Genomic DNA, 14,402 nt, shown 5'->3' on the forward strand with positions numbered 1-14,402 from the left:
GCTTGATAGTGAAAATCAAGGATTCAAAGCATGGATCTGAGAGTTATGAAACAACCAACCTATCCCAAATAGTGAAAAACTCAATTGCTCAAATGTAGATACGAGATTATCCAAATATACATTATACTATCATGAATTTAAAACAAGTTTTGTTTCTACACGAATAACTTCTGATCAATGTTACAGGAGGACAGATTGCTCCACTTTCTCCCGAAGAAACCTTTTAGAAGCAACGCCATACTTCAGTTCCAAGAGCGCCCTCCGCCATATCCCCTTCCACGATCTCGAGAACCACCATATGCTATCATCACAAGGGGTAATAATTAGGACTCTTAAGTAGAGCTTATAATCACCGTTGAATAAAGAAACTATGCAATTCGAAGTTCAAGAAAACTAGCAAGGACTTTCCTACTGTGGAACTATCACGTACTCCTACAATCCTACTCACCAGATGGAAAGCTAAAGTTTTAAATCTCCAACTAAACTATAATGGCACATGCTTTGAGAAGAGAAAACAGATCGCATATAAATCATTATTTGGAAGAGATGAAGCGAACCTGGTGGAGGAGGTGCACCACGTCCCATGGAGACCAGTTCAGGACTGACTTTCTGTCCAGCCTCTTCCAGAATATTAATGAGGTCCTTCGCAAATCTGGCATTAGCAGCAGTGAAGAAAGTGTATGCAGTACCTTTAGCACCAGCCCTTCCGGTTCTACCAATACGATGAACGTAATCCTCTAGAGATCCAGGAAAGTCATAATTGATCACGTATTTCACATCCTTGACATCTGTATATTTCAAGGTGACTCAGGAACCATGCAACAATTCTTCCCATATGGAACATTTTTCTTATAAATAGATTTGGAACAGAACAAAATGTGCTCTAGATGGTCCGAGATTTACCTAGACCACGAGCTGCAACATCTGTAGCAGTCATTATGGGACTCTTCCCGGCCCTGAATTCTGACAGAACCCAATCTCTCTCTGCTTGACTTTTATCTCCGTGAATAGATAGTGCGGGCCAACCATCCATGCGGAGTTGTCTAGTAGTCTGATCACACCCTTTTTTAGTGTCCATAAAAATCAAAATGCGGCTACCATCCATGATGTCCTCCAGCAGTTTCACTAATCTGAGGTTGTGATACAGTTAGAGTTAACCAGCACAAGTATCTGTAAGAAATCCTTAGGCTTGAATTTCAAACATTAAAATGATAAAGGGAATGTAGACTTGACCATACTTGTTATATTTTTGACTTTCTGATACAATATCAACATGCTGGCGAATTGCATGGTTGGCTTTCAAATCTGGTGACCCAATAATTACCTGTTACCATATATCACCAAGCATAAGATAAGAACGAAGAAATACAATTAAAATATTATGAACTCGTAACTTGAATAGTTGAACACTGCCTCTAATAAGGAATGCTGAATTCAAGATCTATCCAATTAAACACTGCTTAAAAAAATTGTACTTTCATTCTGATCCTATAAAGCAGTCGTTATGTTGTCAATTCAGTGCCAGCCTTCAGACTACTATAAATTCTGGTTATTATGTGATGTTGAAATATAAGAGAAGGTTAATCCATGCAGCGTTATACAAGCCTAACTTATAAACTACTCAAACTCTCAGAAGATTAGATTAGGATTTATAAGTGACGTAATAAGACTCTGCCACACAATAGTTCCAAGTTTGAGCTGCAACTTTATTACATAAAGCATATAGAAGAGCTCTTACTTTATATGGATTAAAAAGGGACCTCCTAGCAAGTTGCTCGACCTCCTTTGGCCATGTGGCACTCCAGTACAAAGTCTGACGATCTGGGCGGATCTGCACAAACAAATCAAAACTTAGAACGCCTTAATCACAAATTCAAATATATTAGTGTGTCATCATGCCCGTACTATTATAGTTGACCATTACATCATAACTGAACAAACCTGATCAACAATTTTTCTAATCTGAGGCTCAAACCCCATGTCTAACATACGATCTGCCTCATCCAACACAAGATAAGTCACCCTTCGCAAATTTGTATGGTGAGATTCCAACATATCAATTAGCCTTCCAGGTGTAGCAATGACAACTTCGACACCTATAAGGACATTAAACCAGGAATAGGGATACTGATTATGGAATTTCATACTATAACAGAGTTAAAATGAAAAGGAAGAAGCAGAAGGGAATACCCGATCCATGAACATCACGATACAGTAGTAAAGTCACCTTGAGCTTATCACCACCTACCTTTCTGGAGATCACGAACTTGGGGTCCCTTAGGTACCCCTCCGTATATGCATGTATTCTTAATCTTTGAAGATGCACCAAATTTAGTAGCTTCTTGTTGTATTTGAACAGCAAGCTCGCGAGTTGGAGCTAAAACTAAAACTATTGGACCATCTCCCGGAGCTAGCAAAGAAACACAAATTCACAGAACATGTCTATCAACCAATGAGCAACTAAAATAATTGAAAACTACAAGATAGATGAGTACATATATCCACATATGTGCCACATGAAGTTGGTTACTGCAATCCAATGTAATTAATGAACAAAATATCATCAATACCTAAGAATGGCTGTGCATTAACGTGAACGATAGCAGGTAAGAGATAAGCAAGTGTCTTCCCGGACCCTGTTTCTGCAATACCAATAAGATCCCGTCCCTTCAGAGCCATAGGCCACCCTTGAGCTTGAATAGGTGTAGGTTCAGTAAATCCAGCCTTTTCAATTTCTTGTAGAACATATTCTGTTTCACAAAAACAAATGGCTCAATCTATGAAGGGAGGACAACTGTGAGCAATAATAACTGGGATTAGCCTACCACAAGCCTATAAGATTTCCTTAAGGAATTCCAGAAACTGAGAGAAAGATGTCATACTACATCATGCATGAAAGAACAATTATATGTAGCTATTCTAGTTGTCAAACTATCCGAGAGAAGTCGACCATAGCAAGCTGAACAAAGGCCACTAACTTCAACCCTAAATGATTAATGATTTCATTCTTTACAGGAGGCCAAGTAAGTCCTCCACCTAGGCAGCACAACTACAATTGCCTTGTCTGTCTTCAGGATTTTCAGCAGCACCACAGCACGCCGCCATTTTGATGGAAAAAATAATACTGGAGCTATGCACTAAACATATTTATCTGCCAAGATACCTTATATCATAGATCATAAAATAGCACTTCAATCTAGTTAAGGGAATAACATACTCCGTACAACATTCTAAGGTAAACGTGATTCAATTAGTACAATCACAAATTTGCAAGACCAAACACAATTTTTCCTACTCATCTAAAAATTACTCAAAACTCACTTGATCTAGATCCGAAAAACAAATACAGAAGCGTGGTCGCATATACATATAAGTACGTTTATCAGAATTTTGCTCTGAACATCCCCAAAACCGGCCACGATAGGTATATAGCTCCCAAACGTGGCAAGAGTATCAATACAAATAAATTGAATTTAAAACACTAAAGTGTCTCTAGACCGCATATGGCGCCAGACCAACAAAACATACTAACCTAGCACGACATATTATCAACTGCGTGGCTCCCATAAAAATAACAGAAAATAGCTCGCTACCTGGAAAACCGACATCGTTAAAGCTCTTAACAGGCTTCGGCACATCCTTCCCTTCAACGGTAATCTCCCGTCGCCGCCTATACTCCTCCACGTCACTCTCCGACATGGCGGCAATAGACTGAGTCTCCACATAAAAATTCTTCTCGAACGGCGTCAGTCCATCCAACTCCGACTTCCGCGGCGCAGTCTCCGCCCCGCCATCGGAGTCTCTCTTCGACGAAGACGAGGACCGATAACTGCTGTCGTGTTCTTTCTTATAACCAAACCCCGAATCCCTAAAATTACACACAGAGAAAATACGATAAATACGCTATTAACTTCGTCTTCTCAATTCAGCTGGAAATAAGCTGATAATTATATCGAGCAAATGCGTATGGATTGAATTAAGCAAAAACACCAAAAACATATGATTACCCGCGGCGCTCACGGTAAGAGCCTGGGTCGGCGGAGCGGCTGTCGTAGCGGCTCATGGTACGCGTGTAGCTTGAGGTCTTCAGGTGAGATTTGCGAAAATTGAAATTAGGGTTTGAGCGAGCAAAATTTGGGAATTGGGAAATGAGAAGACAGAAATGTAGTGAGTGTGGATTTCTCAAATTCTCGCAGCTATTGGAAACTAAGGAGTTTCGGATTAAGTCCCAAGAGATACATATATTTTCATTCGCACCCCAGACCTTTCTTTAATTATGAGAAAATCTGAAAATGTGCATTTTAACTTGTTAACTAGTATTAACGCGTGTGCATACATGTGCATGGCACATGACAAAAAAAATTTAAATAATGAAGATATTATTAACTTAAAATAAAGAATATAGAGTAAATACGTATAAAAATATGTTTACAGATAAGAACTAATTAAAATAAGTATTTGTAATATTATAAACAACAACAAAAAAATATTTGTACAATTGTACTTCTCTCAACCCACTCTCAATGAACATTTCATATTTTAGTAGATGTATTTTAATACTTGATATGATTGTAGTATAAAATAAAAGAAATAACAAAAGAGGAGATGTGTGGATGAAATAGAATAAGACATACAAATAAAGAAAAATATAATACTACTATTTACAAAAGAATAAAAAAAAAAAACTATTTGAACGAATAAATAGTTCACCAGTTTCGATTAACAAAATCAACTCAATTATAACTATGTGTACTTCTAGGTATAACAACATACAGTTTGTCCAAGACAAAACACTAACTTATTTAAAAATATTTACAGATGTGTTCAATTTCATTTCGTTAAGTTTTATTATCATCGATATAATTTTTTATTCTTAATCAAAAAAATTCACAATCGTTCAAAATATGGAATATTATTATCATCAATACTTTTATATTCTTAATTACTATTCCTTCCGCTCCATAGCAGTGGAAATCAAAGTCAACTCAATTTCACTATATACTTTGAATTTAATTACTTAGTATAAAAGATTTGAAAATTATATTTTCCCTCTTGAGTCGAAGTAACACCAAATGTACGATCTAATAATACCCAAGAAAATAACACATAATATGTGTTCGTATTTATAAAAATTTTAATGTGGTGTTATATTGTTTTTACTTAATAATGACATTAATTTAATTTCACTTCTTAACATTATTTATTTGTGTTTTAAATTATTACTTATTTGATTTAGCTAAATATAAATTCAATTTATACACCCTTCAAAATTTTATGATGTCTACAAAATAGAAATATTAGTAAATCAAACTCAACTAAATTCTAACTATATATAAATTTAATTAATTAATGAAAGAAATTTTAATTTAAAAATATATATTATATAAAATTTAATAAATTAGAATCCAAATTAAAACTTAGCATAAAATATAACAATAGAGACACCACTCAAATTAAAATTCTATTTAACTAAAAAAGATGTACTATAATACTATAAATTGAGTGCATAATTTTATATTATTATTTAAAATTTAAATTATACTACTCCAAAACCCAACACACTAAAAGCCCATTAAACAATAAACTAAAGTCCAAACAATATACATTGAATTAATATTCCTCAAACCCTAAACTAACATGCGGCACCTCCATCCCTCTCTCCCTCTTTCCTTCCTAATAGGTGCTACCGTCGCCAAATGCGATGGCCTGCGAGGCTGCGCTGCTCGTCCGCCTCCCTCTCCTCCCGTCTTCTCCTTCATGCCGCCGCCGCCATCCCTGCCCGGCCTACACCACCTCGCCGTTGTCGTGTGGGATGGCTGTGAGGCTGCCCTGTCCTATCTTCTATCTTCTTTTTTATCCCCAGCACTGTCCTCTCTCACGTCCACCTCCCTCGCTCTTCTCTCTTCACGCCCGTCGTCACCCCTCCTGCAAAGCTGCATCGCCGCCTCCTACTCCTCATCTCCGGCATCTCTCCCGCCGTCTCACCCAGTGCACCGCTGTGCTGTCCCGGCTGTCGCCGCGATTCTCTTTTTCTCCTTCTCACCTTCTCTCTCGTTATCACACCACAACCGCTGCTGCCGTCCGCCGCCGCTCCGGCGATGATTGGGGGTCTGACTCGATGCACTCTTTCTTCTCTCCCTTATCCCTCTATGTTTCATTTTGCAGATTCAATATTGCTTAATAATTGTTCCAAATCTTGATTGGGAAGCTATCATTTAATTGGACCAATTTTCTATCCAATGGTTGTCATTTCTCAAAATGACCAAAAGGGTAAATAAAATAGCTTCACATTTTCCCTCCAAAAAGGATAAAATTATCTTTTCACCAAACTGTCACTTTAGATTAGAAAGATTGCATGAAAATTCTACGAACTTTCGATCAATTCGGTTTTCGCAATAAGCTAAAACTCGCATGCAAATTATCAAATTATTGATTTGTTTTGAGTTTGCAATCAATCAAGATTTTACGCTGACATGGTTTGATAACTTACTTTCATGACACTCTTAGTCGTCAATCAAAACGACTCCACTCCACATTGTAAGAGTGCAAAGACTTGGCTCTCATACCATTCATTGTTCAAAGGGATCACCCATCATAGAAATGTCTAAGGTTAAACACCTTTTAAATCAATTAAGGTCTTCGAACGTACATGCATATTCTCATCATTTTTATATTTTTTTTTGTGTGTTTTAATTCATTTATGTCCTCATTCGCTTCGGAAGTAGTAGATACTTATCATCTTTGCTTATGCATCATAGTTTACTCCCCAGTAGTTGATCTTTGTCCATACCTATGCATCGATTACCACTCTCTACCTTTGTTCCAAACTTTGCAATAAGTAATGAAATAGTACTATAATATTGTGTTCCAAACTTTGCAATTAGTAATGAAATAGTACTATAATATTGTGCCGAATTACTATATAACTTCATTAGTTAAATTATGTTATATTAACAAATTGATTGCGCAAGAGAACTCTTCATTGGCTAAAATCAATAGGAGAGGCACCAAGCAAATTTAGTACTGTATAATTTATAATTTGATAATTGAAGACATATGGAACTATAGGATCGACACAAGGTCAAAAGCAGTTGGAACTACAGGATCGACACAAGGTTTATAATTGGACTGGTAGTAATTAAATATTGGGCTATAATTTGATCATTGGAATAGTTATGGTTTTTGGATTTTGGCTTTTTTATAACGAAAAATAATGACAAATAATCTCATATTAATTTTATCTCGAACACCAAATTTCCCAAAAAATATAAGAGAGGAAAATTGTCTGATGAAGTAGCGGGGAGTGATCAATTGCTAACTAATCATTTAATTGTTAACTACAACTAATTTAAGGCTATAGGATTTTAGAAAACGTGTGGTCTACAATTTGCCACGTGTAATTTTCATTTTTATTAATTAAATCGAAAAAAATAAAAAAAAAACTCCAAATTAGGGTTTTGGATGAAAATGTCAATATAGTGTTCCGAAAATATCAACACAATGCTTTAAGAATATTAACTTATTGCTTATATTGACATTCTACATGTATTATATTGACATATTTTATATAGTATGTTGACATTTTTGCTTATACGAAAAAATTAAAAAATTTCGAATTTTTTTTCAAATTTTGACGTCGGAACATATGCATGTATGATATATCGTTGGAATCCTTCTGAAATTATCTTTAATTTGATACATGTTATATGAATTTAAAGTTTTGGGATTTCTTTTTAAAGTTAGTTATAACTAAACATGTAGTTAATTGACATTAATACCCATATTGATATTTTTTGTAATTAATCCTATGGCCTTATTGACGTTTTTTGTTGATTGTATTAACATTTAGGGATTAATGATCTAAGCCCTTAATTTGAATATCTAATGGCTATTATTTAATTGTAGTTAGCAATTAAGTTATGAGATAATAATATAACACTCTCCGTGATGATGTAGTACTATTAAATAGGAATAAAATGTAAAAATGGAATTAAATGAAATAGTACCTCTATTTTGAATAGTTTCTTTCATTAAAAAATAATTGTTACTTTGGTGTCTAGGTCTGCTATCTTACCTTTTTTTTTTCCGTAGGAGTAGTACTTAGTTTTCTAGTATAACTATACTCAACTAATAGCATTGTAATTAGAGCATCCAAGATGGGCGCCATATAGTCCGTCCTATAGGACGCTCTATCTTCCGTCACATCAAAATTTTATCCTCTTATCCTTCCATCTGCAGTGGGATGTCCTATAGCCAGTGGGGATCACCTACTACTTTTCCTAAATCATCCCCTACTCCAACTCTCACAAATGTGATATATGATGGTGGGCTCATTACTTATGTTTATGAGGGTAGAGTAGGGGATGGGGTAGGAAAAGTAGTAGGTGATCCCAACTGGCCCCTATAGCACCACAATTTAATTTTGTATTTAATTTTAATGTTTGCAAAATAAAATAAAAAAGCATCATAATTAAGGCAAATCCTACATTTACTTCACTAAAAAAAAGTTACAAGAGTGGAGATTAAAAATAAGTGCACTGCAAATAAAAGCATACTCTACATCATTCCCAACCTGCGCCACAGATCATCGATCATCCACTTGAGGTATTCGGCTTCGCCCGGGTCCTCGCACTGCCTGAGGGCGTGGTGCGTGTCCAACAACATCCTACAGTTGGCGGCCTCCACCAACTCCGCGTAGGCATGTCCCACAGTTGAAGTCTGGGCCGGGGCCGGGTTTTGGGAGACGGCTCCGTGTCTGACAGCCCATACGAATCCGCGCTGAAATCGGGATCGTACTGGGTGTTGGAGTCGAAGGGCCGGTATTCATCGGGGTCTGTACTCGGCCACCGTGCACCACCACCAAACATCGAAAATCCGTCAGGACTCTTCGGACTTGGAAAATCACCGGGATTCATTTTATAAATTGGAATAGAGAGAATGAGATGAAAAAGTGAATGGACGAATGAAAGGACGAAATAGAATTGTGGTGTATATATAAAATTTTGAAGAATTAAAAAAAATGTAAAACATGTTGCATCGGGCGCGCTATCGTCCGCGTCGCCCACAATGGGGCGGACAATAGCCCCCCCAAAACTAATAAATTTATTCATTAATATACATCTATTTCACATTAAAGGTATTGTGGGCCAATAACTATAATTAGTAATTACTGATTGGACCAACCGACTGCATTGGGATTGACATGAGCGTTTAGGAAACGGTATACGCTTTTTATTGGTTATTTTTATTTTTATTTGTCATTTCGCTGCTTGAATAGGAATAAATAAAAAATCACTAATAGACGATTATTAATAAATTCATTTACAACTTCTCTCCTTCGCCCAAGATCCTCACCTTCTTCGTAAAATTGGGTATTTTTTGACCGATTCATGATAATTGATTTACGTTCGCATGAAATTTAAGACATTTGATTGTTGGAATCATAGTTTATCGCAAATTAGGTCAACAATCATGAGGCTTCTAGTTTTTTTTTATGAATAAAAATCAAATAGAACCAAAACCAAACGTCTCTACATCATACACCCGGACATACCCGGGGAAGTACAAGAGGAATAGCCACAAGTTGGCTAGTACTCCCTCTGTCCACAATTAAGAGTCTCATTTCTAAATGACACGAGTTTTAAGAAATGCTAAGAAAAGTGGGCGGGTGGAACAGGGGTCTCACATGTATGTATATTAGTTTTAAATGATATGTGTGGAATGTGGGGTCTCTTTACCATTTATGGTAATTATGAACCGGGACTCTTATTCGTGGACGGAGGGAGTACAAAGCAACATGGTAAAGACCAAGAAACGAACAACACGGGGTCAACTCCCAAAAAGGACGATCACAGTTCAAGTCACCCATGTAAACCCAGAGTGGGCGGGCCTCGTTAAAACCCCTTGGAAAAAAACCCCATGGGATAAAACTCCCCAAGGGGAAAAAACCCCACGGGATAAAACCCTCAAAGTGCGTCGAGTACCCAAACATCCGAAACCTGTGAATTCCATCATTTGTCTGGAAGGTGGAGAAGAACCTGTTTATGTGGAAAGTGTGAGTACAAGATGTTGTAGGTAGCTTCTTTGATCTCAAAGATGACCCTAGTTGCGTCCCATATTTTTCCACAAAAAATAATCTTGTTCCGGGTCCTCCAAATGATCGCCACTGTAGCCATGAGTGCAATCCTCTTCGACATCTGGACAATCTGTGAACCTCGAATAGAGAATCGCATTTGAAGTTAGTGGAGAATTCCACCATCGAATTATGCTGCATAGTTTTGTATATTAAAATTGATAATTGTTTATTGTTGGTGTCCTAGTCAATTTATTGTTGATGTTCAAGTCAATTTATCGATTGAGGAGTAAGTTGATAATTGTTTATTATTAGTGTTCTAGTCAATTATTGTTGGTGTTCAAGTCAATTCATGGATTGAGGAGTAAGCTGATAACCTAGGCACCAATTCTGAAATGATTGAATCACTATTGTGTATTCGAAGATGAAATTGCAAAAATAAGATTTCTTATTCACTCGGTCGAGCTGAAAGATCGTGTACATGATATCTGGAATCGAAAGCGAAAACTTAACTAACTTAAAAACAGAAAGTGTATTTAAACCTATACAAAACTAACGGCTAGTTGATCTAACCAATGCCACTGACCAATGCTCCAACATCTAACTTCATCTCCTTTCAACCTGTGAGCTTGCACGTCTAATCCATGGAACAACTGAGTTATCATACAACAAATTCATTGCAACATATGTTGCAACGCCATTTTAATGTACTGTTAGTTCTATTTTTAAGTGATTCTCATTCTATCTTTTTTTGCAATGAAACAATGTTGTTTGTCTAGATAACGACGGCTGCCTAACTCACCTCATAGATGGGATGCTATACTCCATGTCGGGTGGTTGGATCATTTCATGAAGGAGGTTAATGGGCTTTCGTAGCAGTTGTAGCCATCATGGGCCCCCATAGTAGTGGTATAGATATGTTATACTTTGATTTTCACCTATCATTGTTAATGTGCCTGAAAAACGTTTTCTTCTTTGACAGAGAAAAGGACATTAATGATTCACCTGTTCGGTACTAATTTCAGAGATATGGATGCTTCTATAGGAAGGTATGCACTTATTGACTATGCTATGTAATTTGTTTCATTATTTGTTTTAGATATTGACAATGTCCTACTCAATCAGGTCCCAACCCACTAAAGGTATATGGATGGCTAGGGTTGTCGGCACGGAACCCTGCACTTTTGTTCTAGATTTAGAGGGTAGATGGAAGAGAACGAGGAGAGGTATAACTCATTTTTTATTATGTTACCGTTAACATTCTAGTTGCATTTTGTGCATGTTATGGTTTTCTCTTTTACAGGAAATCATCAAAACACCATGTTCTCTTTTTGCTCTTTCTTTATCATATATAATGATGATTAATACGTAAGATTTTTAAGATTATAATTGTTACATGTTAAATATTATATTCTTTTTTAGAGTTACTTGATTGAGATATATTATAATATTTAGGTGTCGTGACATTGGTCTTGAGGAAGTTTTGAAAACAGTTTTTCAGGCAAGTCATTTGTTTAAGTCAATGTCTAAAAGTCGATAATATGATCAATATGTTAATGATACATCATGCTTGTATAGGCTACGATGAGAGTACGCAGTTCACGTAAAACAACCCTGTTGCTTGTCATACATGATGATAGAACAGGGGTATGCTCTCCCCTGGAACTGGAAGACATTCAAAAGGTGAGTTTTGTGAAAGTCTTTAATATACTTGGTGCTTTCGTTACACTTTTCCTTAATAGTTTACTTTATTCTTTTCCCTATAGATATGGGATTCTGTTCCGAAGTCAGAAGATTGGAAGGAAACTCAATTGTGTGATGTTTTCAATGTAAGAATTATAGTTGTTGATAAATTCAGTCAATTCAACGTAATTGGCGTATATATAGACTACCTATGTATTTGTTTTAAAATTTTCATCCCATTTTTTTCTAGAATTCTCTACTTTTTTCTTATATATTCTATTTATTTTTAGATATTTGTATTATAAAATATCCTCAAATTTTAATTACAAAAATCATGCTTATGCTCTACTTGGATTGGAACATTACGTTATAAGAGAAGATGAATCGATTGCTCGAGAGAACTCTTCATTAGCTATAATCAAAAGGAGAAAGGCGCCAAACTAATTTAGTAAGCATAAATTATTTTTTTTAACATTCTTACATTTATAAAATAGTTATAATTTGAAAATTGAAAATTGAAGAGAGTTGGGATTTTAAAAGGTATAGGATCGACCAAAGATTGAAAGCGGCCCTTTGGGCCTTTTTGCAATTGGACTGGTCCAAATCAAATAAATTAGTCACAAAAAATATTGGAGCTATTTAATTTGATAGTTTAAGAGTGCCACATTAAAATATAAAAAAGTTATGGTTTATAGATTTTAGTTTTTTTATATAAAAAAAATATTTTTTAATATTATAATATTATTTAATCTTGAATAATAGAACATTCATAAAAATATTAGAGATAACATTACCTAACGATGAAGTAATTTTGATAATAATAAGAATTGAATAGAAATAAAATTGAATAATGGATACATGATCTAGCTAATATGTGATGCTAACACGCCACCAATAGATCAACATAATACTCTTTATAATAATTATTAAAATAATGTAAATCAGGTCATATATCTATAATGGTGTATATTGAACAGAAATTTAGCCAGCCAATCAACCCCAAAGTTAAAGACATATTGCTAATGAACAAAATACATATTGACAGCTCATAAAGGATAATTTCCATTTAGCAATGATGCCAAAATATTACAATCATTTCTCCAAAATAGGGATTCTGTTTGTCTTAATATCTTTGAAGTAACAATTTAAAATTTTTCAAAATATTAATCATTATTAACACTATTTTCACAATAGTCACCTACAAAAAAATCAATAAGTTATGAGTGGGTTTATTTTGATCACTAATCGGAATGAAAAATCATCGGTAACATTAATTGATATAAATTGTACTAATAATAATAAATAAAGAATGTGAATTGAGTTGCAATTAATCAAAGAGCTTAAAATGGTAGAGGAAGACATAATTTTGAAATCTAGCCCTACAATATTTGATTTAAATATTTTTTTTATGATTGAAGCCCATCCCTATAAATAGACTAAAATAATACAAAAAGAAAACGATTAGTCATAGTAGTTGGGTCCTATAGTGATGTTAATTAAGCTTAAACATTAAAATGGATCGATCAATCATATGGCCCACAAAATCAAATGAACTAGTTGATGTAGATTAGAAGCCTCAAATTTATTAAAAAAAAAATACTTTTTCAATTATTATTTATTTACTGCAACGAGTTTTATTATATAATATTAAAATTTCTAATATAATGTATGGACATTGGATGATTATAGTAATCAGATAAAAAAAATCATGTTGATGAGAAGCTGAACAGAGGAATTCATGTGTATGAATATGGATAAGGTATTATTAATATAATTAATTTTGTAAATTAGTTTTTGCAAAGTTTCGTTTTAAGTTAAAATAAAAAAGAAAAAGAAAAGAACTTTGATTTATTAAATTGTGACATAAATGTATGCATCCAGAATTTTGAAATAAATAATGAATTAATTCAGATCAGTTAGGCTATATAAATTGAATTAAATACGAGTTCAATAATTGTGATATCAAGACTTGTTTGGAGAGTATGTTATAGGTAGACGCAATTATGCACATATAGTAATAATGGGTTGTTTGTTATTATTGCAATATTTTTAATTGAACAAATGCTTATTTTAATATTTTTAAGTGGGACAAACTGTTTATCACATGGTTTTCTATAACTGTAATTATGTTGTGATTAGGAGAAAATAATTAATCTAGACATGGTCAATAATAATTAACTATAAATGTTGCGAAATTCAAACTCGTGAGATTTCAATCACAAACTCATTTACATTAGCAGATAAGATACCTTAATCACTATTTGGGGTGCAAATAAATTGCTATTATGATAGTATGAAAAATTGAAGTAAAAGAAATAAGAATCTTATCTAATTCATATAGCTGTACAATTGAAAATATTTCTTTAATCAATTCCCTAGAAACTTCTACAGAAACCGGCCCATATAAATAGCAAAAAATAAATGAAGAATAAAAGTTTTATTTTTAAATTTCAAATATTATCTCTAAACTATAAATATCTCCAACTGGGTGAGAGACTAAATTCTTGGTGGATTTGGTCCTAATTGCCAACTAAGAGTTGTTACTTATGATATAATCATAATTTTTAAGCATAAATTACGGAAAGAGATCGTTTTATTCTCTAATTTGTTAACCAAATGTGAATGCTTGCAAGCTGCAAAACCAAAG

The 14,402-nt window shown here is 34.4% G+C and overlaps 1 protein-coding gene across 1 annotated transcript; it reads right to left on the reverse strand.

Annotated features, from left to right (window-relative positions):
- Positions 1 to 60: 60 nt before the first annotated feature.
- Positions 61 to 4,171, reverse strand: RH20 (DEA(D/H)-box RNA helicase family protein). Its single transcript, XM_048103442.2, has 10 exons — positions 4,008 to 4,171; positions 3,594 to 3,868; positions 2,571 to 2,750; positions 2,249 to 2,410; positions 1,942 to 2,096; positions 1,739 to 1,831; positions 1,239 to 1,324; positions 904 to 1,130; positions 558 to 788; positions 61 to 301 (listed from the first exon to the last, which is right to left on the reverse strand). Exons 1-10 carry the CDS (start codon positions 4,061 to 4,063, stop codon positions 243 to 245), a joined length of 1,524 nt encoding a protein of 507 aa, XP_047959399.1. The 5' UTR covers positions 4,064 to 4,171; the 3' UTR covers positions 61 to 242.
- Between the last annotated feature and the right edge of the window lie 10,231 nt (positions 4,172 to 14,402).

The sequence above is a fragment of the Salvia hispanica genome, chromosome 6 (assembly GCF_029641045.1).
Source record: "Salvia hispanica isolate PSC_SH4W2 chromosome 6, Shi_PSC_v1, whole genome shotgun sequence".
Lineage (NCBI taxonomy): Eukaryota > Viridiplantae > Streptophyta > Magnoliopsida > Lamiales > Lamiaceae > Salvia > Salvia hispanica.

Coding starts and splice junctions, on each gene's coding strand:
- RH20 (XM_048103442.2), bottom strand. CDS start 4,063: ATGAGCCGCTACGACAGCCGCTCCGCCGACCCAGGCTCTTACCGTGAG. Junction 3,869..4,007: donor TCTTACCGTGAGCGCCGCGG/GTAATCATATGT, acceptor GTGTAATTTTAG/GGATTCGGGGTTTGGTTATA. Junction 1,832..1,941: donor TTAGAAAAATTGTTGATCAG/GTTTGTTCAGTT, acceptor TTGTTTGTGCAG/ATCCGCCCAGATCGTCAGAC.